The sequence below is a fragment of the Cynocephalus volans genome, chromosome 10 (genome assembly GCF_027409185.1).
Source record: "Cynocephalus volans isolate mCynVol1 chromosome 10, mCynVol1.pri, whole genome shotgun sequence".
Classification (NCBI taxonomy): domain Eukaryota; kingdom Metazoa; phylum Chordata; class Mammalia; order Dermoptera; family Cynocephalidae; genus Cynocephalus; species Cynocephalus volans.
Window position 1 is genome coordinate 107,720,446 of NC_084469.1, and position 27,030 is coordinate 107,747,475.

The 27,030-nt window shown below is 45.7% G+C and overlaps 1 protein-coding gene across 2 annotated transcripts; it reads right to left on the reverse strand.

The window, feature by feature from the left end:
- Positions 1–10,278: 10,278 nt before the first annotated feature.
- AKAP8 (A-kinase anchoring protein 8) lies at positions 10,279–26,924 on the reverse strand. 2 transcript variants are annotated; one of them, XM_063110315.1, is made up of 14 exons: positions 26,844–26,924; positions 24,803–24,841; positions 23,441–23,473; positions 22,603–22,882; positions 21,666–22,152; positions 21,052–21,181; positions 20,819–20,865; positions 19,648–19,681; positions 17,679–17,766; positions 15,572–15,713; positions 15,167–15,260; positions 14,605–14,735; positions 13,531–13,626; positions 10,279–11,955 (listed from the first exon to the last, which is right to left on the reverse strand). In XM_063110315.1, the coding sequence occupies exons 1-14, from the start codon at positions 26,860–26,862 to the stop codon at positions 11,521–11,523; spliced, it is 2,055 nt and encodes a 684-aa protein (XP_062966385.1). In that variant the 5' UTR covers positions 26,863–26,924; the 3' UTR covers positions 10,279–11,520. The 2 variants fall into 2 exon arrangements, with proteins under 2 accessions (XP_062966385.1, XP_062966386.1); XM_063110316.1 differs by lacking the exon at positions 19,648–19,681 and having other exon boundaries at positions 20,821–20,865.
- Positions 26,925–27,030: the final 106 nt, after the last annotated feature.

The following is a 27,030-nucleotide window of genomic DNA, read 5'->3' on the forward strand; positions in this document are numbered from 1 at the left end:
AAACAACCCAAATGTCCATCAGTGGTACAAAGAATAAATTGTAATGTAAGGAAAACGGACAAACCACACATAGCCACATACAACAACACATGATTCTTACAGGAATGTGGGAAGCCAAAGAAACAAGGCATACATGCATATGTGATGATTCCATTTTTATGCAGACTTCATAACACAAAAATAGACTGCATATTTTTAGAAAAATAAAACTATAAAGAAAAACAAGCAAGTAATCACTACTGGTGGGGTTGGCCGGTTAGCTCAGTTGGTTAGAGTGCAACTTTGTAATACCAAGGTCAAGGGTTTGGTTCTCTGTACGAGCCAGCTGCCTCCCCCTGCCCCCCCCCCCCCAAATTACCACTGGTTACGTGAGGAGGTGATCAGGAAGGAATGAGGAGGGTGGGCATGGAGGGTTACCATCTGAGGTATACCCAGGTTATGATTCTTTTGTATTTATTTATTTTCCAAATAAAAGGGCCGGCCCGCAGCTCACTTGGGAGAGTGTGGTGCTGATAACACCAAGGCCACTGGTTTGGATCCTATATAGGGATGGCCGGTTCGCTCACTGGCTGAGCGTGGTGCTGACAACACCAAGCCAAGGGTTAAGATCCCCTTACATGTCATCCTTTTAAAAACAAAAACAAACAAACAAAAATACCAAATAAAAGACCTAGCATGGCCCTGCTGATTTGCTTTTTATTTATTTATTTATTTTTATTTTTATTTTTAATTATTTTTTTTTTGTCGATATACAATGTGGTTGATTATGGTGGCCCATTACCAAAACCTCCCTCCCTCCTCCCTCTCCCCCCTCCCACCCAACAATGTCCTTTCTGTTTGCTTGTCGTATCAACTTCAAGGAATTGTAGTTGTTATGTCTTCTTCCCCCCCACCCTGGTTTGTGTGTGTGTGTGTGTGTGTGTGTGTGTGTGTGTGTGTGTGTGTGTGTGTGTGTGAATTTATTTATTTATTTTTAGCTCCCACCAATAAGTGAGAACATGTGGTATTTCTCTTTCTGTGCCTGACTTGTTTCACTTAATTTAATTTTCTTAAGGCCCATCCATGTTGTTGCAAATGGCAGTATTTCATTCTTTTTTATAGTTGAGTAGTATTCCATTGTGTAGATATACCACATTTTCCGTATCCACTCATCCAATGATGGACATTTGGGCTGGTTCCAACTCTTGGCTATTGTAAAGAGTGCTGCGATGAACATTGGGGAGCAGGTATACCTTCGACTTGATGATTTCCATTCCTCTGGGAATATTCCCAGAAGTGGGATAGCTGGGTCATATGGTAGATCTATCTGCAATTGTTTGAGGAACCTCCATACCATTTTCCATAGAGGTTGCACCATTTTGCAGTCCCACCAACAATGTATGAGAGTTCCTTTTTCTCCGCAACCTTGCCAGCATTTATCGTTCAGAGTCTTTTGGATTTTAGCCATCCTAACTGGGGTGAGATGGTATCTCAGTGTAGTTTTGATTTGCATTTCCTGGATGCTGAGTGATGTTGAGCATTTTTTCATATGTCTGTTGGCCATTTGTATATCTTCCTTAGAGAAATGTCTGCTTAGCTCTTTTGCCCATTTTTTAATTGGGTTGCTTGTTTTTTTCTTGTAAAGTTGTTTGAGTTCCTTGTATATTCTGGATATTAATCCTTTGTCAGATGTATATTTTGCAAATATTTTCTCCCACTCTGTTGGTTGTCTTTTAACTCTGTTAATTGTTTCTTTTTTTTTTTTTAATTGTAAAAAGCACTTAACTTGAAACCTATCCTTGTAGCAGATTTTCAAGTGTACACTACAGTATTGTTCCTTAGAAGCATAATGTTGTACAGCAGATCTCTAGAACTTTTTCATCTTGCATGACTGAAAAGTATTTTGGGTTTTTTTGGCAGCTGGCCAGTACAGGGATCCGAACCCATGACCTTGGTGTTACAAGGCTCTGCTCTAACCAAGTGAGCCAACCAGTCAGCCCCTCTTTCTTTTTTAGAAAATAATAATCGCTGGGGCTGGTCAGTTAGCTCAGTTGGTTAGAGCAGAGCCTTGTAACACCAAGGTCATGGGTTCGGATCCCTGTGCCAGCCACCAAATAAATAAATGAAATTGATAAAATTAAAAAAAAGAATGAGAAGGTTATTAAAAAAAAAATATTCATTCATGCATGCATTCAACAAATGTTTTTTGTGGCTTTTTATCAGGTTTTTTTTGCTGGCTGGCTGGTCCTGGAATCTGAGCCCTTGACCTTGATGTTATCAGCACTGTGCTCTAACCAATTGAGAAACCAGCCAGCTCCTGTGTTTTCTCGACTGTACATCAGCTTTGTAGTTATTCACTCTACTGTACCAATGTCTTATGCATATTTGTTGTGTGACATTTCAAGAATTTTTAAAGGATAAAAAGGAATGAATCATATGAGGGAAAGTGCAAGAAAAGAGAATAGGAAAAGTTGAAATGGACATTGAAATGGACATACTTTTGGATGTATCAAGGTACTTCAACACGTTCGTGGAAAAACAATTAAATGATAATACAAGGGCTGGCTGGTTAGCTCAGTTGGTTAGAGCACAGTGTTACAACACCAAGGTCAAGGGTTCTGATCCCAGGAATAGCCAGCTGCCAAAAAAAAAAAAAAAGATACAAATCTTTCCATGACCTTTTTTTTTTTTTTTTTGGTGGCTGGCCAGTATGGGGATCCAAACCCTTGACCTTGGTGTGATAAGGCTGTGCTCCAACCAATGGAGCTAACTGGGCAGCAGTCCCCCTCTTCACAAACTTTTCGAAGACTGCTTGTATGGACAGGAAATGAGCAGCATTTCAAGACATTTTCTAGTTTAAGGCTGGCGATTTGAAAGCTTAGAAACAGAATGGTGAAAAACGCTGCTGATAAAATTTTGGTCACAAACCACTGATGGTCCCATAGGTTCAAGGCCTTGTGGGATCTTCACAGCATCAGAATGAGTGGTAATGGGCAAAATGAAGCTGCTTTATTATTTTTTATTTTATTGTCATTATTTTTTGGTGGATGGTTGATTCAGTAAGTGTAGCTACTTGCTTTGGCTGCTAAAAAATTCTTTGTGGTATTTGCTGAGCAGAAAAGCATTTCTTGCCTTGGCAGATTTTCACTGTAGTCAAAACCAGCCTATTTTGGGGAAAGATGCCTGCTAACATTTCAGCAAGGAACCCATGAGTAGGCCTGATACATAAAGTTTTGTAGGAATAAACCCCACACCCCCACTGATGTAAGTTCATATCAGGACTGAAGCCTTAAGTCTCTTCTGTCCCTTTCATCTTTCTAGACAAATGAGCTGATGAAGCAAGCTCTTGGAATCTAACATGTTTATAAGAAGGGCACGTATGTCTAGATTTATGCAAGTATTGTATGGTAGGCAGCTTTCAAGGGTGGATCCCAGTGATCCCTGCCTCCTGGTATTCACACCCTGTGTGATCTCCTCCTCTTGAGTGTGGGCTACATGTAGTGACTTGCTTCTTGTGAACAGAAAATGGCAAAAGCGATGAGATGTTGCTTTCATGATTAGGCTACAAAAAACATGCATCTAGCTGGACTCTTTTGTCTTCTCAGCTTGCATGTCTTGATGAAGCAAGCTGTCACCTAGGAGAGGCCCATGTGGCAAAGAATTGTGGGTGGCTCTGGCTAACAGCCAGCAAGGACCTGAAGCCCTTCGTCCAACAGGTGCAAGGAACTTAGCTCTGCCAACAGCCACATGAGCAGTCGTTTCACGCTGAGCCTTTGGATGAGACCACAGCCTTGACCAACACTGTGATTGCAGCCTTGTAATTTGAACTAAGGACCCAGCTAAACTGCACCTGGATTCTTTACCCACAGAAATTGTGATATAATAAATGTGTGTTATTTTAAGCCACTAACTTTGGGTTTTGTTTTTGTTTTTTGGTTGCTGGCCAGTATGGGGATCCAGACCCTTGACCATGGTGTTTTAATATCATTCTCTAACCAACTGAGCTAACTGGCTAGCCTAGCCACTGACTTTTGGAACAGTTTGTTAAACAGCAATACAAAACTAACAACTTACATCCTGGGACCAAGTAGCCCCTTTCCCTACTGAAGACATATTTCAGCCTTAGTGGAGTTGAAGAACAGTGACAAGCAAATTTTTCCTTCTCATTTTAGCTTCCTCTGGTTTTGCCGTCGTTGAGCTAGACAAACTGTACAGTCAGTTCCCCATATCTGTGGTTCTGCATCTGCAGATTCAACCAACCACAAATTGAAGATATTCAGGGGGGAAAAAAAAAACAAAAAATAATACAAATAAAAAACAATACAGTATAACAACTATTTACATAGTATTTACTTGTAATAGGTATTATAAGTAATCTAGAGATGATTTAAAGTACTGTACATGGGAGGATGTGCATAGGTTGTTTTTACTTTTTTGGCAGCTGCCCAATAAGAGGATCAGAACCCGTGAACTTGGTGTTATAAGGCTGTGCTCTAACCAACTCAGCTAACTGGCCAGCCCCAGATGTACATAAGTTATATGCAAATACCATGCAATTTTATTTATTTATTTTTTTTAAAGATGACCAGTGAGGGGACCTTAACCCTTGACTTGTGTTGTCAGCACCACGCTCACCCAGTGAGCTAACCAGCCATCCCCATATGGGATCTGAACCCGGGGCCTTGATGTTATCAGCACCACACTCTCCCGAGTGAGTCACGGGCCGGCCCACTATGCAATTTTATATAAAGGACTTAAGCATTTGTGATTTTGGTATCCATGGTGGTCTTGGAACCAGTCCTCCCCTCTGTACTTCAAACACTGGGGAGAACTGTTGTGGTCTTAGTTTATTTGAGATGATCATTATTGTCATTGCCATTGTCCTCCAATGGGGAGGAATTAGGGACTTATGTTTCTTTAAGGAACATACAGCTTTCCTTTTGGGGACAACTGTAGTTGAGAATTCTCATATTCACACATTCTCTTACTCTGAAGTTGGTCATTGGCCCATGGTTAGCTCTAAAGATGACAGGAAGTACATAGCACTTCTTTCAAAGGTAATTTCCTGGCAGCAAATAAGGCAAATTAGCATGCATTTCTGAACTGTGTATTAGAGAAATGTTCCCAAATCTTTGTAGGCATCTGAGAAGCTAAAATCCCCAGGCATTTCCCATAGGACAGGTTCAGGATTTTTCTTGAGTAGGTAGCTATGGATGGGCAAGTTACTGAGCTAAGAGATGACAATGTGTGTACCACAATGTCTAAGCCCTGCACACACTAAAATACCCAATTTGTTCACCTGTGACTCATAAACTTAGACCCCAAAGAAGATGTTATACACTTTATGTTCTTTATTCAAAGCATCTAGCTTAAATGGGTTGACTGGAATTACAGTATTTGCAGGAACAAATGGTCTTCCACATCAACTTAATGGAATTCACAGTCAGGAGAAAGATTATTGAAGATCTAAATAAATGTTTAAAAGAGGGCTGTCCAGTTAGCTCAGTTGGTTAGAGCATGGTGCAAATAACAAGGGTTTGTATCCCCTTACCAGCCAGCCACCAAAAAAAAAAAAAAAAAAGTTACAAGGATGCTAACATAGTACTAGAAATTCTAGCCAAAGCAATCAGACAAGAAAAAGATATAAAAAGCATCCAGATTCGAAAAAAGTAAAACTCTCTACTGACAAATGACATGATCTTATAGATAAGAAATCCTAAAGAATCCACAAAAGAAAAAAAAAAAACCATTAAAGCTAATAAATTCAACAAAGTTGCAGGATACAAGATTAATACACAAAAATCCATTGTATTTCTATATGCTAGCAATGGACATCCAAAAAGTGAAATTAACAAAACAATTACATTTTTTACAATAGCATCAAAAGAATAAAATACTTACAAATAAATTTAACAAAAAAGTACAAAAGTTATACACTAAAAACTACGAAACACTGCTTAAGGAAATTAAAGATGACCTAAATAAATGGAAAGATATCTGCGTTCATAAATTGGAAGACTTGATATTGTAAAGATGGCAACATTTTCCAAATTGATACATAGACTCTACATCAGATATTTCTATCAATACCAGTTGGCTTCTATGTAGAAATGGGCAAGCTGACCCCAAAATTCATATGGAAACTCAAGGGACACAGAATAACGAAAACAATCTTTAAAAAGAGGAACAAAGTTGGAGGACTTACTTCCTGATTTCAAATCTTACTACAAAGCTACAGTGTGGTACTGGCATAAAGATAGGTCTATAAATAATGGAATAGAACTGAGAGTCTGAAAATAAACCCATACAGCTATGAGAACACAAGGGTGCCACGACCATTCAATGGGGAAGGAATAGTCTTTTCAACAAATAGTGTTGGGACAATAAGCCACATCAAGTAGAATAAAGTAGGACTTTTATTTCACACCATATACAAAAATTAAGATGGATTACAGACCATTTTAATATAAGAGCTATGACTATAAAACTCTTAGAAGAAAACACCGAGGTAAAACTTCCTGACTTTGGATTTATTTGGCAATGGTTTCTTCGATATGACACCAAAAGCACATGTAACAAAAGAAAAAATTAATTGAGCTTGATCAAAATTTTAAAATTTTGCACATCAAAATTTTTTTTTTCACTATCGAGGGAGTGAAAAGATAACCTACAGGATGGGAGAAAATATTTGCAAATCATATATCTGATAAATGTCTAGTATCCAAGATATATGAATATAAAAAACTACAGCTTACAAAAAGACAATCCAATCTAAAAATGGGCAAAGAACTTGAGTAGATATACAAAAATATAAAAGCGGCCTATGACCACATAAAGAGATGCTCAACATCATTAGTCTTTAGGCAAATGTGATCACTTCCCACCCACTGAGGCATCAAGAGTCAAAAAGAAGAAAGAAAAATAAGTGTTGGTAAGAATGGGGAGAAATTGGAACCCTCTTACATTGCTGTGAGAACATAAAATGGTGCAGCTGCTGTGGAAAAGTTTGGCGGTTCCTCAAAAAATTAAACACAGAATTACCATATGATCCAGAAATTCCATTCCTAGTTATATACCCCAAAGAATCGAAAACAAGTATTCAAACAAATACTTGTTCATGAATGTTCCTGGCAACACTATTCACAACAGTTCAGAGGTAGAAACAACCGTCAACAATCAGATGAGTGGATAAACAAACTGTAGTATAGACATACAATGGAATATTATCCAGCCATGAAGAGAAATGTTCTGATACATGCTACCATATGAAGGAACCTCAAAAACACCATGCTGCATGACAGACTATATCCAGAATACAGAAAGCAGATTCGTGGTCGTCAGGGGCTGAGGGGAGGAAAATAGGAAGTGACTGCTCTTGTGTAAGGGGTTTCCTTTTCTTATAGGGAAAATGTCTTGGAGTTAGTTATAGGTGGATGGTTCCATCCACAACAATGTTAATGTGCCAAATGCTGCTGAATTGTTCCCTTCAAAATGGTTCATGTTTTGTTATGTGGATTTTAGCTAAAAAAAAAAAAAAAAAAAGGGTTGAAAGCCACTTTTTCAGTAGTGCCAAGTGCTTTAAATCTTGTTACCTTGTTTACTCTGAGGGTGAATAGATCGCTCCCTACCCCACCATATTGTTCCCCAAACTGAGTTCTAATCATTTCTATATAAAGTATACACTACACAAGTGGTGTTTGGACAGAAGGTATGTAAGTCTTGTTATGGAAAACCAACTAACTCAGTGTCCCTGTACAAGATGAAGTGGCTCAATAACCGTCTCAATATTGGGGGACCTCCTCCAGTGTTAAATCAGTGCAAAGCCTCGCCAATGTTTTTTTCCATGCTTAATGTTTTTATTGAGTCCTCCAGGAGGCTACTGTAAAAAAGATGCTGAAAGGCTCTTCTAAAACTCTACTGTTAATCTATTTTTTTTTTTTTTTTGGCAGCTGGCCTGTATGGGGATCTAAATCCTTGATCTTGGTGTTATAACACCACACTCTAACCAACTGAGCTAACCAGCAGCCCTATTTTTTTCTCTAAGAAAATTCTATTAGAAGCATCCAGAATGTCAACAAAACAGCAGCACTTTTTTTTTTTTTTTTTTGCAGCTACAGAGTGGTATTCAGTTAACAGAACAATTATTTCCTATAAACTGCATTGGAGACAACCGAAGATGAAAAAACTGTGGTGAAATGCTTTATATGGATAAGAAGAAAAACTGTGCTAGAACCATTTGTCATCATCATCTTCCTCCTTTTCCATCTCTTTCTTGCTTTTTTCAGTCTTGACAACTCCCTTTTTTGCAGCATTGGGCTTTCCCTTAGCTTGGTATGCGGCAATATCCTTTTGTATTTTTCCTTCAGCTTAGCAGCCTTTTTGTGAAGCTGCTTGGCATCTGTAGCAGTGTTGTTCCACATCCCTCCCAGTCTCTTTGCAAAATCACCAATGAAAAAGCTGGGATATTCTCCTTTGATTTTGGGGTGATACTCAGAACAGAACCAAAAAAAGGCTGAAAGAAGCCTTGTTGGGTGCATTGGAATCCTTGAAATTTTTTTTCTGGCAGCCGGCTGGTATGGGGTTCTGAACCCTTGACCTTGGTGTTACAACACTGTGCTCTGACCAAGTGAGCTAAATCGCCAGCCCCTCTTATATTTCTTTTTGTTTCTCCTTTAGGAGGGATATAGGTTTTCATTTCTCTTCCCTAACATGCCTTCAACACCTTTGCCATGACTTCACATTCTCCTTTGTTTAGCAAACATGGTCTTCCCCTTCTCGGAGCATTTCTTAAAACTCTAAGAAATGGACTGAAGTGTCTGGGTGCTTCTTTCTGTGCTCCTCCAGGCAAGTTTGCATAAAGAATGCATACATTTTGCCTCGTGGCTTCTTACAATCTTTCCCCTTTGCCCATGTTTAGTTATTTTGCCTTGGGGAGGCAGAGCTGCCCAATGACTGTCCGTTCTCACTTGCCCTGGTACTGCCTCTATGGAGCTCAGTGTACTGCAGTAGCTGTTTACTGTGCTATTTTTTTTTTTTAACCCTTGACTTAGTGTTGTCAGCACCACACTCTCCCAAGGGAGCTAACCGGCCATCCCTATATAGGGATCCGAACCCGTGGCCTTGGTGTTATCAGCACCACACTCTCCCAAGTGAGCCACGGGCTGGCCCTTACTGTGCTATTCTAATTACCACTGGCCACACTTTTAGTGAGCAAGGACCACTCTGTGCTGGGTCATCAAGCAATGAAAATTATCTCTTTAGGAACCAAAATCAAACTGCAGAGGACTTAGTAATACTAACGATTATGTGTACTTGAATGAAGTTTGTTCATTACATTTTTTTTTCGACTTTGGAATTAAACATGAGTCATTAAATCATCTTTGATTTTCCTTTAGCAGCTGTACTAGTCTCATTAAAAAATCCCACAAAGTCACACAGGTCTGCGATATGACTAACCTAGAGTTGAAATCAGACTGCCATTCCTATGATCTTTTGCTTAGGAATACAAGAAATCATCAAATTCCTTTTTTTTTTTTTCTGAAGATCTAAGTTGGCTTTCTTACGATTCTAGAATAGGGCAATGCATTATTTCATAAAAAAGAGTAAGTTTTCCCATAATTCTTAAAGTTGGGTTTTAATAAAGGTGCTCTATGGAAAGTTCCTGGCCACTGGTGTCTCACAGACCTGTGTATTAGTTTAGGTATCCCCACATCTCTGATGTGTGACCCTGAAAGTTACTTCAACTCCCCCCAGGTTTCTCCTCTGCAAATAGGGAAGCTAAATATTAGTTCTCTCCGTTAAATGAGGAAGTTTGAAATTTACTCCTGTCATTTCAGGAAACATAAGGGCATCCTATTCATGCAATCCAGTTACTCGCCATCCTGGGGAATGAGGGCCTTGTTTAAACCCGTGTAGGAATAGAATGATTCACGTAGTTTCACACTGGGTCAAGGGTAAAAGAGCCCCACTGAAAATTAGAGAGATTTAATGACAGGCCTTGAATTATTTTTACAAGAAAAAAAAAAAGTAACAAAGCAGTTGTGCAGTCCTGTCATCTTTCACGTACTGATGTTCAATGCTACCAATGCTTTTGCCTTGAGAGAACAGGCTTCAACAGGCATACAGTGACTGGCTGGTTGGCTCAATTGGTTACAACATAGCCTTGTAACACCAAGGTCAAGGGTTCAGTTCTGGATATCGGCCCCTTGACCCCCCACCAAAAGGCCCGCTCAACCTGTGATTAAGCCACACATACACAGCACTCAGGAATGAGGATCAGAAATGATTCAGAGGCACCAATTTCTTGCTTACCAAGCAGTTTATTTCAATTTTTAGTTCTAATATTGACTCTTTCATAAATATTCATCTTGCATTTCCAGTAAGGCTCCTTGAAAGCAGTGCCCGTATTTTAGAATTTTTATCATGAATTAGCACCTGGTATACAGTTGATGCTCATCAAATATTTTAATAATTTCCTCTTTTCTAATAATTTCCCACTGGCCAACGTTTCCCAAAATGTGAGATGTATACGGCTAAAAGGTTTACAGGGAAAAAGACACAACAGTATTATTTTAAAAGGGAAGGACCTTCCAATTCTGCCTGTATGAGAGTGTAACTGTTGGGTGCTACTCTTTAACACGTGCTAGCCTTCCTTCTCACAGATCAGACACCTCCAAAGGAACAGTGTTTATCTAAGATGAAACATGTTTGTTTAATTATATTTACTTTTCACAGATATCTTCTATCTATAGCAATTTGTATTTGCTTTCCTTCTATGGGAGCAACATCAAATGTTCTTTTTAAATATATTAAGTAGGAATAGGCCAATTTAAAGAAAAACAAAAACAAACCTGAAGTAATGTGGAAGTGGAATACAAATGAGGTAAGATATCATAGTGATTCACCAAGGACTGGGAAACAATGTCCTAGGCCATGTTTCCTCGTTCTTGAAGGTCAAAGTGGATGTGCCTCCAGTGACACAGGTTTGTCAGATTTGAGAGTTCACTGATGTGAATAACCAGTGCCATACGGTTGGTTACAAGATGCCACCACATCTTGTGAGTATCACACACCATACAGTGTGCTACAAAGCAGAGGACAAAAACGGAAGGCAAAGCAAATGCTTAAAACTAAAAAATTTAAAAACCCTTTACAAAGCAAGATATATTCCTAGTGTTGAGCTGCTCCTAACCAAAAATAGAAATTAAAAGAAAGATCTATTCAGCCAGAGGCTGTATTTAACAAGCAAAGTATCATCAAGATCCAATCACCCAACTCTTATTATTCCAACTGCAGTGTGAAGAGAGACGTTATAGTCATGGGGGAATGTACGACTCCTGCAGCCTTCAAGCCAAGATGGGAGGCCGTGCACCTTTGTATGTCAAGCCCATGAGGTGCACCGCTCAGAAGAAAATGGCCAAGCCTCTTCACCTAAACTAGTTTAGAGTACATTCCAGGAACACATACCCTAGTACTGCTTACAAACCAAAGAAGAAAGAGCAATGGATTACGCAGCATGTCCCTGGAACAGGGAAGCGAGGATCATTCCATGGGGCTATCATCTTTGGACTCTTCACCCGTCTGTTCAACTTTGGCCTCTGGGGCAGCTGGGGAAGGGGCAGCCACGGTTATGGGGCTTTCTACCTCTGCTGCCAGTGTCTCCACCTCATTTCTGGCCTCGGTATCCCCTTTATCAGATGCTGTTCCACAGGGCATCTCCTCTTCTGGTGGCTGTTCGATATGGGGATCACTACCGGCCTCCGCCACAGCCACAGGGCCTTCCCCTCCCGCCAGCACTCTGTCGCCCTCTCCAGTGGGCACTGCTTCCCCATCGACTGCCCTCACCGCTGCTGTGATCACCTTGGCTAAGACTTCTGCAGCCACTTCCTCAGGTGTCTCCTCCTTATCCTCAGCTTCTAAATTGTCATCACCTTCCATTTCTGGGTCAACAGTTTCATTGGTGAAAGGATCCTCACCCTGGCCAAAAAGGAAGCAGAGGTCAGTACAGTGCAAGCAATTTTTTTGTGTGTGTGATGGAGGGCCACTTTGGGGACCAAAACCCTTGACTTTGGTGGTACAGCACCACACTCTAATCCACTAAGCTAACCTGCCAGCCCAAGAATTGTCCAAAAGAGAGCTTGAAGGAGGCCCAGGTTGCTGGGAGTTTGTGTTTTTATGACTGACAGAATCCACAAGAGAGACACTTATTTAAACCATGAGTTAATCCTACAGATTCAGAAAAGACACTTTTTATTCAAGCATAATAACCATGAGGAAAAGGTCAAAAAGACCTAGGATTTCTTAGTGTGATTTAAAACAAAAACAAAAACAAAAACACACTTAACTGGAAGTTAACACTATCTTAGTTTTGTGTACGCTCATTGCCCTTATCTAAGGGTTATTCCCATTTTTCACTTGCCTGAGATCACAGAGCTATTAAACATCAGAGTGAAGACTGAAACCCAAGTCTGACTCCCTCAGAAGTCAAACTTTTCATGAGAATATACTGTCTCTAGTCTAAAAAAGCAAATTAAATATTATCACTACCAGATCAGAAAATCTTTTAAAATATGGTACTTATAAGCTTGAGTCTATAAACTTTTAACTTGTTTAAGCTACAAAGGTAAAACACTGATCAGCCATGTTTCTTACACTGGTTACTTAGAATTTGTGCCCTTAAGAGCGGAAATGAACTATCAAATATCAAAGCACTTAATAACTGAGGGCAAATGTCCTAAAATCTGACTATGGGCTGGAGCTTAGCTACGAGCCCCAAATGGTGAGGTCACAGGATGAGCGAAACGGGCTCCCACGGAGGAAATGGGGGGCTTTTCCAACCAGACTTCTCTCCATGAGCACCCACTTTCGGACTTTTTGTCACTCTGTACCCATCACGAAGGTTAAGAGTGGCTGTGGCACCTCTGGCTCTTCTTCCCACCCCACCCCCAATCTGTCAGTTGGCTGTGCCAACAAAAAAACTTTTTAGCTTCTTTCCTGGACAAATATCATCTACGTTTTTTTTTTAAACAAGGACCTCACCGTCATTTGCTCAATCTTTTATGGCTAGAAAATCAGGGTTTCTCAACACCACTGCACACCGATTAACCAAGCAGCATCAAGCATCACATCCCCAGAGGCCACAGGCAAGCACTGAGTCACAGCAAACCCTAGCTGTCATACTCCCCAGCCTGACCATGCCAATGTCCCTCAATTCTTCAAAAGACTCACACACACTAAATACTGGATACAAGGCCAGCCCGTGGCTCACTCGGTAGAGTGTGGTGCTGATAACACCAAGGCCACGGGTTCGGATCCTATATAGGGATGGCCGGTTTGCTCACTGGCTGAGCATGGTGCTGACAACACCAAGCCAAGGGTTGAGATCCCCTTACCGGTCATCTTAAAAAAAATAAATAAATAAAATAATAAAATAAATAAATAAATAAATAAATAAATAAATAAATAAATACTGGATACAATTCCACACTCGTAGTTCATCTGTCATTTCAAAAGCTTTTCTTTTTCCTGTTCACTGGAATCCTAAGCACAAACCTTGAGATATTTTTCCAGCATCTTCACTATATGTCTGTTGTTCAAAACACTCTTAGCCACATGGAGACTTGTTTTCTTGAACTGTTCAGCAGCCAACTGCAAAGGAACCAATGTGGGCTATTAAAAATGGTACAGAAGAGCCAGAGAACTAGCCAGGCTATGCAGCTGTCCTGAGGTCAGCCCTACGCAGAGACAAATCCCAAAATGCCAGGCTCCAAAATGAAGAGAAGGAAGGCACCACAGAGACTTGGAACTAAGACAGTGAGACAATGTGGAGAAGCTTGACAACTTTAAAAGACACCACTGGTGTCCACGCACCACATGCAGGAGCCAGGATGAAACAAAAGCATTTGCAGGTTAGAAGCTATGGAAACTAAGTACAGGAATAGAGTAGGCTTCTTCCTTTTTCGGTTTCTCAGGTTATACTGACTTCATAAGAAGTAAGTTCAATGGCTAAGAAGTAAGTTCAATGGCAGATGTATGAATGAGCCAACGATTTGACTGTTTAGAGCTTGACATGTTCACCCAACAATCTCTTGTTTCTACAGTGCTTTTTCACTGATCTTCAATAGTGCTGTGACAGGGGCAGGTAGCTACTGATACTCCATTTAATAGCAGGATAACCTAAAGACAGAGATGCTAAACCAGGGGGCTCAGCAAGCCACACATACTCCTTACTGTCTGTATCACTGGACAGAAAACCTAGAGCCTACAAAGCCGAAAATATGATCTGACTCTCTACAAAAAAAATCCAGGTCCCCCAGGTCTCTGCTCTGAAAGGCCCTTAGCCTCAGCTTACAGATCAGTTTCTCAGCAACTGGGGAATTTACCTTTGTGATTACAGAAAACATTCTCAAATCAGGAGAATTGCAGCTACTGGATCTAACTAATTCTAAGCAATGTGTTTTCTCACATTTAATGGAAATTGAGATGAATCTTATCAACAGAGTGACATACTTGATGAAATACAGCAAGGGCCCCTAAAGATGTTAGCATTCCAGGTAAGGCACAGAAGGTCGGCAGCCTGGGAAACCTCATCCCAGGCCCCCACCCACGTGTCAGGCGGGGACTCACCCGGCGGTTGTGATTGTGGTCCACAGAGTGCAGATGCCGCTGGAGGAGATGGTGCTGTGCAGGGATCAGCATGTCACAGGCCAGGCAGTGAGCGGCCTCAATCTTCTTGAAGAAGTGTTCCTGGCCAATCCCTGGGATAAAGGACAGCAATAGAATGATGCTGTCCTCCAACTCCCCAACAAGGCCCACACTGTCTCCCTGCAGCACTCTCTAAGGATTCAGTTGGGACAGAATTTGAGACAAATGCAGTCTGCCCTCCTGCAGGAACGTGGGTCAGGACAGCCAGCCTCCACACCTGGGAATATTACACTTCAACTCTCCCCCTCCTTCGGGTCCTTTCTCTTCCGAGTACTTAACAACACTCTTGATAGGCCTCAGGACCTGCGGTCCCCATCAGGATGCACACTCGAGGGCTTCTTTCCACTGTCATGTGCTCCTCCCAATGGCCCTGACAGCACATTCTCACAGCCCTTCGCTGGATTTGCACTGAGTTTTAAAGGTCACGTCCCATGCTTTACTTACTCCCACCCAGAAGGCCACGTGCCCTAAAACCAAAACTCACCTTTGAAAGGATCTGGTTTTGGTTTCGTGCTTTCCTTCTCTGTCAACTCATGACGCCGCTTCTCAATTTTCTTATTCCTGTTTACGATGTATTCCTAGAGTGGGAGACAGCACAAAATGAAGTAAGAGGCCATCACGTGTGGACATTTCTCAACCGCACTGAGCACAGAAGGTGGCTATGAGAGCAGCTGCATGGGCAGAACTGGTGGGAACCACCAAGACTGGAGCTCCCCGGCTAGCTATCTCTGTGTGACTCAGGGACCCATACAGCTGTTTTATTCTGGGAAAAGAAACCTTGACCAAATTGAGACCTCTTATCTCCCTTCCTTACGCCTTTTCTCTGCAAGGGATCCGACACCTGCAGGATCATCGGCAAACACCACAGTGGAGGCCAAATATCCGTTACCTGGAGGAACTCCACCGTCTTATCAGGCAGTTTGGTACTTATAAACTGCAGAGTGTCTTTGTGAAATTTGCTTTGCAGATGCTTCTGGATTTCTTCGTCTTCAAAGCTACGGAACTTGCACACAGAACATGCAAACTGAATCCTGGAAAAGGGCAGCAAGAAGAGCAGTGAGGCAGGGATCACCAGCTCATCTCTGGGTAGAGCTGAAAGGGAAATGGGAAGGCAATTTCTGAACCAAGACTTCTCAGAGTAGCAGTTCCCCAAACTTCCTGGCCTGAAGAATGGGATACAGCCTTGCAAGTATCTCAAGAAAATGATTCACAAAGCAATTTATTGTCACACTGTCTCTCTGGCCCAAAGGCCCCTAAGAGAACCCCCCCCCATGTGGTGACTTTTCAGAATTGTGCCTCCCTAAGCTCTGGCCAACTGCTCTGGGGGCCCAGTATCTAACTCCAGAGCTTCTCAGATGAGTCTCTCTCTGCAGCCACCGGGCGGACACACAGCAACCTCATTTTATGTGAGGGAAAAACTCCTGAAGACCTCGCATACTTCAAAACTCCCATAACCCAAGATCAGTTCTCACACGGGATTTCACGGCATGTCTGATCTCCTCGATAAAAAGTGAGGTTTCTTTGCCATGTGCTTTCAAAGTCTTACCAAATGCAGTCAGGCTGTGCAGTGAGGGGAGAGCAGCCTGCAGCCCCCAGTCCCCCCCAGTGAGGTGCTCCTTCTCTGGGTCTACCCTCGAGGCTCCAGCCCTTCTGAGATGAGGGTGCAGGCCTTGTGGCACTCAGAATTCCTCCTCTGCCTACTTGGAGCTCTGCTGGTTTCAGGACATCTGGCTTCTGATCTCTGACAGGCACCATAAGACACTTTCACTTTGGTAGACACCCCCTGATAGAGGAGTGAAGAGTAAACTCTCCCGGGCCCCTGCACAGGGCTGTCAGGAAGCTGTGGGAAATTCACATTACCCTGCCACATCTTCACCTCCCCTTGACAAATTCTCTAAGTCCCTTCATGATCCTTGGTCACAAGTGCAGAATCTAAAGATCCCTTTACTTGGATCCTCATAGTGACCAGCTACCAAGAAAATAAAAAAAAATTAAAAACCCAAAGATTCCTTAAAAAAGAAATATGTCAGTTTCCAAGTGGCCTGAAAATAGAACTATCCATCATCTATCTGTTTAAAAACATGGTTTCAGTCAGTTTCTGTGCCACTTAAGAAACAGTTCTGCATTTTGGTTCCAGGCTTCCCAGCTTATACTGTTTACTGTTAGCTATTCAGCTAAGCATTTCTTTCTTTCTTTTTAAAAAAATAAGGTTGGCTGGTAAGGGGATCCAACCCTTGACCTTAGTGTTATCAGCACCATGCTTTAACCAAGTGAGCTAACCGGCCAGCCCAGCATTCATTTCTTTGCAGAGGAAAATCACTGTCCCATTTGACACTTAAGGTGTAAGATTTCCCATCAAGTCATAGAGAAGTAGCTGTGTGTAGTCAAGGCACTCACAAGGCCACTGGTGGTTTGTTTCTAGTTAGACGTCCCTTCATCACTGAACATGAAGAGGCAGATATGTGGTGTGGTCATGGCAACACCCTTTGGCATTTGGCATTTTTTTTTTTTCTATTTCGAGACAAAATCTTGATGGTACTCATATATACTTGCTGTATCTAATGCCACAGGTGGTCTGGATTTGAACAAGGTACCTGAAGCACTTTCAGCAGTTCTGCTAAATGAAGGTCACTTGTATGGGACACCAGACATGCCAGGGAACAACGAACACCCCCTCAGGCCTGCTAGAGGGCAAGAGAGCCCCCTGCTGGGCATGGATGGGCCACACGGTGTCATGATTCCAGAGGAACCAGAGAGGCAAGAGATGCTGATCCTCCAAAAAAAACCTAACTTCACTGGTCTTTTCTGCACTCCCAAATCATTTCCCAAATTTTGTCTCCCACTGACTTGGTTAAGATTTCCAGACAGACACTTGTGAGTCGGATCAAACCTGCGTTATGGACAGGTGAGGGCCCAGGTGCAGCCACCTTCAGTGGGCGCTCTGGTCCACCCCTTGCCTCTGTCCACCCTGACCCCCAACCTTGCCTGCTCCTCACCTGTCTGCTGCCCGGTCCCGCATCCTATCCCTCCTCCTTTGCTTTTCTCTTTTCTTCTTCATTTCTTCGTCCTCGTCGTCCTTCTCTCCTGTAACAGAGGAGGCCCTTCGAGATGCTCTGAGGAGCCTGCAGAGGAGCTGGGCTCCAGGGCCTTGTTGGGGGCTGCAGCTCACCTTGGCTGCCACCCCCTGGGCCTGCTGCTGCCTCCACCACACGGCAGGGTTAGGACACCCTGCGGCACCATCAAAGGCTCCCGATGGACATGGGCCTCTGGTGAGAACCCAGGAGTCACTCCCCTCTACCCTGATAAGGCTGGGATTGGCCAGGGATGTGGCCTGCCCATCCCACTTGCACCATGCCCTCTTCCCCTGCTGTCTTTCCCATCCTGCTTTTCCAATCTAGCGCCCTACCATCTTCTCCCAATGTCACTTGAGAGAGAAGAGAGTCTCCCCAGATACAGAGGCAGCAGCTAGAAAGCCTCAGGAAAAGGAGCAAGCCTCTCCACCACCCTCCGTCCCACCTCTAGGTGGGCCATGGCAACTGTCCTGTCAGCCTCATCTGAACTAGGGCCTCAGCAGGTCTGACAGTCCTTGCTGGCCCGACCTCTATCTTCCACTCACAAAAACCGTCAATCTAGGGCTGTCCCAGGGCTACATGGGAAGCAATCCTAGAAACAAAAATGGGAAGAGACCAATTGGTTCTCCCGTCCATCCCCTGGGGCTAGCACAGGAGCTCCTCAAAGAGCTGTGTGGCTGGGCATCCCAGCATGAGGCCAGGCTGAGTCCCTGAGACCCAGGGCCAGGGCTGGATGCTGAAAAAAGGTTGGATAAGCATCTGAACTGTAACCCCTACCCCTGATGCCAGTCCCGAGACTGTCCCACGATGATGGAGACCGGCGTGCGCTGCTCAGAAGCCTCTCAAAAGGGCGTGTGGGATTTTTGGCAAGAGGTCACTGCCTGACACTATGACTGCTGTTTAATAGCAAAGTCATCCCGGGTAGGTAGCAGGACCTGCGCGCAATAAACATGTCACCTTTGCTTTAGCATTTATCCCACTGCCTGAGCTGCTAGTGCTCGCTGTGGTCCCACACTGTGGACAAGGATGCTTCATACATGGGCTGGGAGGACCTCAGAGGGTCAGCTAAGCTAGAAAACAGAAGGAAAGGAGCATCTAAGCCAAGGGTGCCTTCCAAATTTACAGAAGAGCTACGAAGGAGCCAGCCTGCAATCCTTGGGTAACCAGCTACGGACAGACTCATGGGAACAGAGAAAAAAACAAGTGGCTTTTGGGCAAGCTCAAGGGTATTACATCTTAGGCTGCTTGTCCATGTCCCTCCAAGGGGTCTAACCTTGATCTGCCCTTGCTGCTTACTTTGGCCTCTTAGGTCTCTAGCTTTGCAACTGATGAGACCTGCTGAGCAATGACTGTTTCTTGAGAATCTGGGCCTGGGTGCACCTGACAGGCCCCACCCCTATGTTCCCAACCCCCGCAGGTGTTGGCTCTGTTTCACACTCTCAGGCACACAGCAACGTGTGCTGCAGCCCCCAGAATCTCTACCATAGAGGCTGACAGAACAGCCCTGGGTTGTCAACTGAGAAAACTGGACAGAACGAAACCCAGGAGAGAATAGTATGGGACCCGCATTGGTCATGGGGGCTTCTCTCTTTTGTTTCTGAGACTCTCCCTTCCCTAGCACCATGAACTGTTGCAGACACCCAGAGCCTGGCTTCTCCTCTCTCTGCATCTGCATCAAGTGAGACAGACAGACCCGTTTCTAGCAAATGCTGCCCCAGTTACTTGGAAGCAAAACCTTGGGTGACTGCCATAGCCGAGGCCCACCTGGCAGCCACAGCCCCTCCATGTGGGCCCCCAGCTTGCTCAGAAGCCCAGCCTGCTGAAAGCTGGGAAGTGAGTGCAGGACAGCCAGCCAGACACAAGAAAGTTGCAAAGCACACTGGCTGACGCCTACCTCTCTGCCTCCCAGAGTCGCAGAATTCATCCTCCTGAAAAAGAGCAAATAAAGTCAGGCAGTGAGGTGGTGTTTCCAGAATTCTCCATAACCAGCCCAGCTCCCAGCCACCACTTTGTGGGTGGTCACACCCTAGACCTAGGTCACGGTGCCAGCCACCAGGAAACAAGTCACAGGGTATCAGGACAAGCCTCAGGGCCTTGGATGGAGGATGAGTGTACCCTATTACTACTACTAGTTGCCTTCACAAATTCTGTGATACTTTTTTTTTTTTTTTTAAGTTGCTGACCCTCTTTCAGTGCTTTCTGAAGCTACAGAACTGCCTCCCCCCTGGCAAATGCACATCTGCACAATTCTGCGCATGGGAACACCAAGAAAACCATCCACCAATTGTAAGTTAACAAACTCCAATCTACGGGATGCTAGTTCCAGTGTTCATTATTGAAAATGGCTTCACCAAGTTTCCTGAGCATTTCTTTATTTATTTATCCAATGTTTCAACAAACCAGATATAGATAAAAACAATTCATCTAACAGAATATGTGGAGAGCTGACTCCTTAGACAGAGAGCCTAAGATTAAATTAGCAATCAGCAGATTTGCAGAGATGCCCAGACCCAAGACCTAGGCATGCCAAACAGCAAGCGAGGCTCTCAGGAAAGCTAAACATATGCTGTATCTGGCCCTCCTTGACCATCAGAGGAAGCCTTCCCACACTGGAATCTCCAGGCCCCACCCCCCACCTGGATCAGAATCTCCCTGGGTGTTTGCTAAAGTTCTGGCTGAGAACTGGCCATAGCTTTTGCTCTCCTGTGACTCATGTGAGAATTGAAGGGTGCAGACATGGGTCAGCAGCACCCAGCACAGAGCTGGCAGCAAATGAGCCTCCAGTGCATTACTTGCCAGCCTCAGTCTGCTGCGCTCACCATGCTGGCAGGTAGCCCCATCACTATGGGTACACAGAAGCAGCCGGGGAGAGGGGCTGGGGGCTTTATCAGGAAGAAAGTGATTGTTGCAGGCAGAAAACTCTTAGAAACCTAGCAAGTCAGGGTACTAAATCCCCTTAGAGACAAAACTGAGTCTGCCAAGGCAGCTATTCCTGCCTCTTAGGGATGGAGAACGATAAAGGAAGAAACTGCACACTACAAACCGACCTATAAAGATGGACTTACACCTCTGAATTCTTCATCTCCTGACCGGAAGTCACCAGCTCCATCATCTGCCAGACACAAAAAAATAGGAAAAGCCAGCCTTTGGGCAGGTGGCCCCAGTTCCTGTTTTCACCCTCCCAAGATCACTGTCCAGAGTGACTGTCCTGACCACCGTGAGGGTTGGGGGCACGTGGGTGAAACACGCCACCCTCAAGTTCCTGTGTGTCCACTGTACAGACAGGGCCAGGGCGTACCGTTGTCAGAAAAATCTCCTTCGCTGTCAGCCCGGGCCACTTTGGCGTCCGGTTCCTCATACATTTGAAACAGCTTCCGCTTCCTGCCCATGCTGTCTGGTCCGAAGCGGTCAAACCCTCTCCTCCTGGGCTATGGACACAAGCACATCCTATGTACCACTTACCTGGACTGTTAAGACACCCCACAGAAATGAGGAAAGGGGAAGTTGTAAGATCAGAGAACAAATAGACAAGGTCTTTCCAAAAAGCAAAGAGAGACGATGTAGTTGAATCTCAAAGAAAATACTATGCTAAGTGAAATCAGCCAGACACAAAAGCCATAAAGTGTATGATTCCACTTGTATGAAATGTCCAGAACAGGCAAATCGTAGAGACAGAAACCAGATTAGTGGTTGTCAGCAGGTTGGGGAGAAAACAGGGAGTGACTGCTACCAGAGATGGGGCTTCTTTTGGGTTGATGGAAATGTTCTAAAATGAGATTGTGGTGATGGCTGCACAGTTCTGTAAGTCGTACACTTAAAAATGAGTGGATCTTCAGGCACGTAAATTCTACCTAAGTAAAACTGCTAAAAAGAAAAGCAAAGGTAGCCTGATGAAACTTTGTAAGGGCTTACCCAGTCCCGCATCCGGGTCTGTGACCGGCCACATCCATAAGGAATGGCGTTGTCATAGCCACCTGCCCCCTGCATGCCCATCACACCATAGTCAGGGGCATGCATGGACTGGGGGAAGACAGAAGGTGGTGGCCTGCTGGGGGAGGGGCCGCTCAGGCCCCGCCCACCCATGTAGTTCAGCTCGTTCCAGGGAGTGGACAGAGGCTCGGAGGAGACCGGGGGTGGCAAGAAGGGGTCGCTGCGTATAAAGGTGCTGGGGTTGCTCCGATCCTGGAAGCGGCCCTGGCTCCGGCCCCGCACAAAACCATCCAGGGAGCCCCGCTCACGGGCCGGGTCCCTGCAGTCATTATACTGCCCACCAAAGCCGCCATTGCGGTTGGACCCGAGATCAAAGTCATAGTCGTAGCTGTAGCTGGAGCGGTAGGGGTTGTGTTCAGGTAGGCAAGGCCTGGAGTCATAGGACTCAAACTGCTGGAAGCGGAAGGAGCTGCAAAGGAAGCATAACCCTTCAGGGGCGGCTGAGGGCCCTGCCCAGGCCACCTTGGCTGCCCACCTCTGCACTTCTGCAGTATAACCTCAGTGCCCCTCCCTGCAACAGCAAACGAAGCTGCCCTGCATACCACCTAAATGCTCAGAGGACAAAGCAGGCCAACACCCTCCTTCAAACATTGGTAAACAAGAGGCCTGATGAGGAAATAAGGAGTCTGGGGTAGCTTAGCAAACAGCCACATCCCAAGCTGCACCCCTTATGAAACCAGCAATGAAGTCCTATTGTAATGCCTGTGTGCCCCCCCCCCAACAGGCCCAACCCAAACTCATCTCTGCCACCCTCAGGAGAGTGGAAAGGAAGAGCCCACCCTGAAGAGCAGATGCCTATCCCATCTGCACAAAGGCAGACATGTGGGGTCCCTGAGGTAGGGATTGGGTCCATAATCACCTCTCCCGGTCCTGCAAGCCCTCCCCGCCACTGCCGCTCCCGCCCCTGATTCCTTCCTTGGATATCATGTCCAAACGCTGGTTGATCTTGGCAATGAGGGAGTCAGAATTGTCAGCGCATGGCTCTGGGCCATAAGAGGCCATGTGCATGGCAGGGCCTCCAGCTGCCAGGCCACCATCGCTGGCCTTGGCAGCCTCCCAGGAGGCTGGGCCATAGCTGTAGGTCGCTCCTGTGGTGACACTGGTGTTCTGGGTGCTGTAATAATTGTAGTTTTCATAACCTGTCAGAGGAAGGAGGAACCAAGTCAGACCTCAAAAGCTGTGAGGCCCATCCATAGTGAACACGTCTGGAGAGTAGCACCCACTGCCCACCAAGACCAAGTGCTGCTGGTATCACTTCACACTGTGCATGTTACCTGCCAAAAGGCAGCAGCAGACCAGAGAGAGGGGCAGCCTCAGCTCTGAGCTATGGGTTTTCTGTGCCAGACCCTAGCACTTGCTCCCCATCCAAAGCCAGAGGTGGCTGAGAGCCCAGGAATGGCAGCTTATGCTGTTGACAGACCCACAACAAACCTGCTACTCCCACAACACAACCACAACGCTCTCTAACAAGGGCCCCCCCCTAAGGCCAGCCCTGGCACTCCTCAACACCTTGTGCTCAGAACAGCAGCACCGGCCATGTCCTCAGGGATAGTGCCAGGAAATCCCCACCCCCCACTCCCCTGCCACCAGCCTGACCTCCCTGGCCTTCAGAAAAGCTGTGAGTACAGGTAGGATGGGGGGTTGGGGTACCTGATCAGAGGACCACTTGCCTGCCTGCAGCCCCCAGAAGATCTTACCTTGCCAACTGGCCACACCGGTTCCATAGGCACCTTAGAGGAAAGGAAAACATACAGAAGCTTTGTTTGAAGAACGAAAACATCCAACCCCCCTGCCTCCGGACAGTTGTCACCTCGCTCCAGCCCTGGTGGCTGCAGCAGTGATAAGGGAGACACTCTTGGTTGCCCAGCAGCAAGCTCATTCCTTACAGAACACCAGGTTAAGTAAAATCAAGGCTTCTCTCTCAGGCAAGCTGACTTTCCCCATCAGGCAAAGAAAAGGACACTGCACACTCTATGGGCAGAGCCCTTGCAAAGGGCCAGTCTTCACCAGGAGCCAGAGCTCAGGCACTGCCAACTACACTGGGAGGGCATCCATGGAAAATCACATCCTCAACTCAACTGAGCAAGGGGACAATGTGGGCCAGGAAAGACCTGGACAGCCTCCTCCTGGGACACCTGGTGAAGGGCAGAAAAGTGGACCCATCCCCAACTGTGCTAGGGACAGGTCCCAAGCTCAGAAAACAAAGGAAGCCCTCATGCCCTGCAACAGGGGCTGGCAGAAAGCAGAAAATCTCGCCAACAGAGAGCAATCCTGCTCCTCCAAACCAGCTGAGCATCATGATCCAGACTCTAGATGGGGACGAGCAAGAGGCCACCAAGCCAAATCTAGCCGCTGCCTGTTTTTGTACAGTCCTTGAACTAAGAATGGTTTGGTTTTTTTTTTTTTTTTTTTTTAAATTTGAGGTTATTTAAAAATGGTCAGGGGGAAAAAAGTTCAAAAGAATATTCCATGACATACAAGTACGAATTTTGACATGAGATGCATCACATACATTTCTCAAAACTCATGGAATAATACAACGCAAAATGAAAATTAATATAAACCATGTACTATAGTAAACAATAATGTGTCAGCATTGGTTTATTAACTGTAACAAACATATCATATGAATGCAAGATATTAATAGGAAAAACTGCTAGAAGTGGAGCTGGGGTGGATATAAAGAATTCCACATATTATCTGCTGAATTCTATACCTCTAAAGCTGTATCATAGAAAAACCACTGATTACACCTTCAGCTATTTAATTAGTATTTCATAACCCGTGAAAATTATGATATTTAAATTTCAGTGTCCATAAATAAATAATGCCACATAGCCATGTACATTCATTTAAATATCTGTGGCTGACTGCATTACAGAGACTGTGTAGCCAACAAAGTCGGAGACATTTACTGTCAGATCCTTTAGGAAAAAGGTTTGCTGAACACTGGGCTGCTACCTCCCCCTGCTTGACTCTGGTGAGCTCTGACTCTGCCATGCTGGGGCCTGAGGTGAAAGGGAAGCCCATCCCTCAATTCCAAAGCAGGACCCACTTACCCTGGGTGTTGGCAGGTCCAGCACTCCATGCCCCATAGCCTGTGAAAAGAAAGCCCTATGAGTTGACACAAAAGAGAACAGGTGCTTTCAAGGTGCTCAGAACTCTGAAAAACCTAAAGGGATTTCCTTTTAAGAGTTCAGTACCAGCCTTACAGGAAGGCAGCGTAACCACAACACCATCCGCCTAAGAGCCACCCCACAGCTCACTGACTTCATCATCACCACACCCGTTCTGGCTAACATCAATGCAAAAGAAAAGAGGGGGAAGGGGAACTGGCTTGGAAGTCAGCTCTACCCACTGCCTGTTGCGGACCTCATCCCTCCAATTCTCAATCTGAAACAGGATGACACAGGACAAGCTGCCCAGCATTAAGCCACAGTCACCTGACCCCTTTGGCCCAGCCACTGTGTCTCTGGGAAACAAGCTCAGACAGCCGCCACAAATACCCCATAATTGGAAATGAACTTGGGAATTCGGTGACTTAAATTGCGCCTCCCTAGGCCTCCTTGTGACTTTAAAAGCTGCTGAGGTTTGTCCTCTGCTCACCTCTTAAGGCTACACCCTCCCCTACCTCACACCACGCAGGCGTGCAGCAGAAGGTCAGAGTGCAGATTCTTTTTTTTTTTTTTTTAAGATGAGCAGTAAGGGGATCTTAACCCTTGACTTGGTGTTATCAGCACCACACTCTCCCAAGTGAGCCACGGACCAGCCCTCAGAGTGCAGATTCTAACAGCAGACGACCAACCCCAGGGCCCTGACCACTTCACCGTGAGGTACTGGTTTAAGTGGCATAAGCTATTCACTTAATCTCAAAACACACCGACAGAAGACATCAGGGAGGCTACAGTATCTTAACTGAGCCTGAAAAGTTTTCAGCAAGTAGGAAGTGGGGAAGGAGGCTCTCCAAGCCAACAGTGTGAGACAAGATTACTAGCAGAAACATCTGGTGGGAAGGAACATACAGAATGGTGAGATCTAGCTAGACTGCAGAATGTCGGCATAGCCAGGCTATGACCTCCCCCTCCCCCACCCCGCCAAAGAACCCTGTAGACACCAAAAGCACACTGTACATGGTCCCACCTCAGGACCTTTCTATTTAATTGCTGCTGAGGGGGACCCTGCTTCACTGCCACCTCTCAAGATCCATGCCTTCTCCAGCCGGGGCAGCCAGGATCGGACCACTAGCTTCCACCCCCCCCATTTCCAACAGTTTCCTGTGGGCAAACTTGGCTCACAGCACAGGGCAAATGCTTTCAAGAATGGTCTCATTCCGGAGACCAGGAGCACGTAGCTCGAGAAGGTCAGCCTTACTGCAGGCAGGCACTGAAGGCAAGTAGGGAAAAGGGACGTTCCCTCCTAAACAGCTCCTTGGCCCCTCAGGTAAGCCTCATCGCAAGGTACTACCTGAAGGAGACCGGCCAATTTATCACCAGCTCCAAGGCACATCAAATCTCCAGCTCTGCACAAAAAGATACCCAGCACCTCATCCTAGGCCATCACTGCCTCCCATGGCCCGCACGTGCCGGGTACACAGCAGACTGACCCCTGCAGAGACCGTATCTAACCCCGCCTCGCTACACCGCGAGGCTTCCGCGACCGCGCCTTGGACCACGTGCACCGAGCGGAGGACCCGCCGAACCCCGCATGCCCCGGACAGGCCCAACGGCCCTGGGAGAGGTAGAGCCCGCGCTCGGCCGCAGACCCCGCCCCCAGTGCCGCCATTTTGTGTCGTCTCCGGAAGGGGAGGGCGGCACTGCGAACGGCCGGGGTCGCCAGGGCTACGGGCAAAAGCTGCAGGGGAGGCCCACGGCATCCCCGCAGCCTCGGCCCGAACCCTGTTCGCCCCTCGGTCCGCGCCCGCCATTCCGCGGACGCCGCTCCCGGAGGATGACGGCACCGAAGCCGAATGAGCGGCGCGCGCTCCCTGGCTGCCTCTTGGCATCCATGCTCGAGCCGTAGGCCCCGGCACGCGGCCCTATGTGCGGTGGCGGCCGCACGGCACCTTCTCGTTCTGCCCCGCGCCAAGTAGCCGACACTTACCTCCGTAGCCCTGCTCCATGTCTTCGGTGCAGGCCGCCAGCGGCCCCCTTTTCTAGGACGCCGCAGTGCGCATGCGTACAACGCACTGCCCGCCGCTCCCTGCCGGAAGGCGAGGCGCGTCACTGCCCCGCGAGCCACCATTGGCTGGCCTCCACGGAAAGCCCGCCCTCGTGGCCCCAGCAAACAT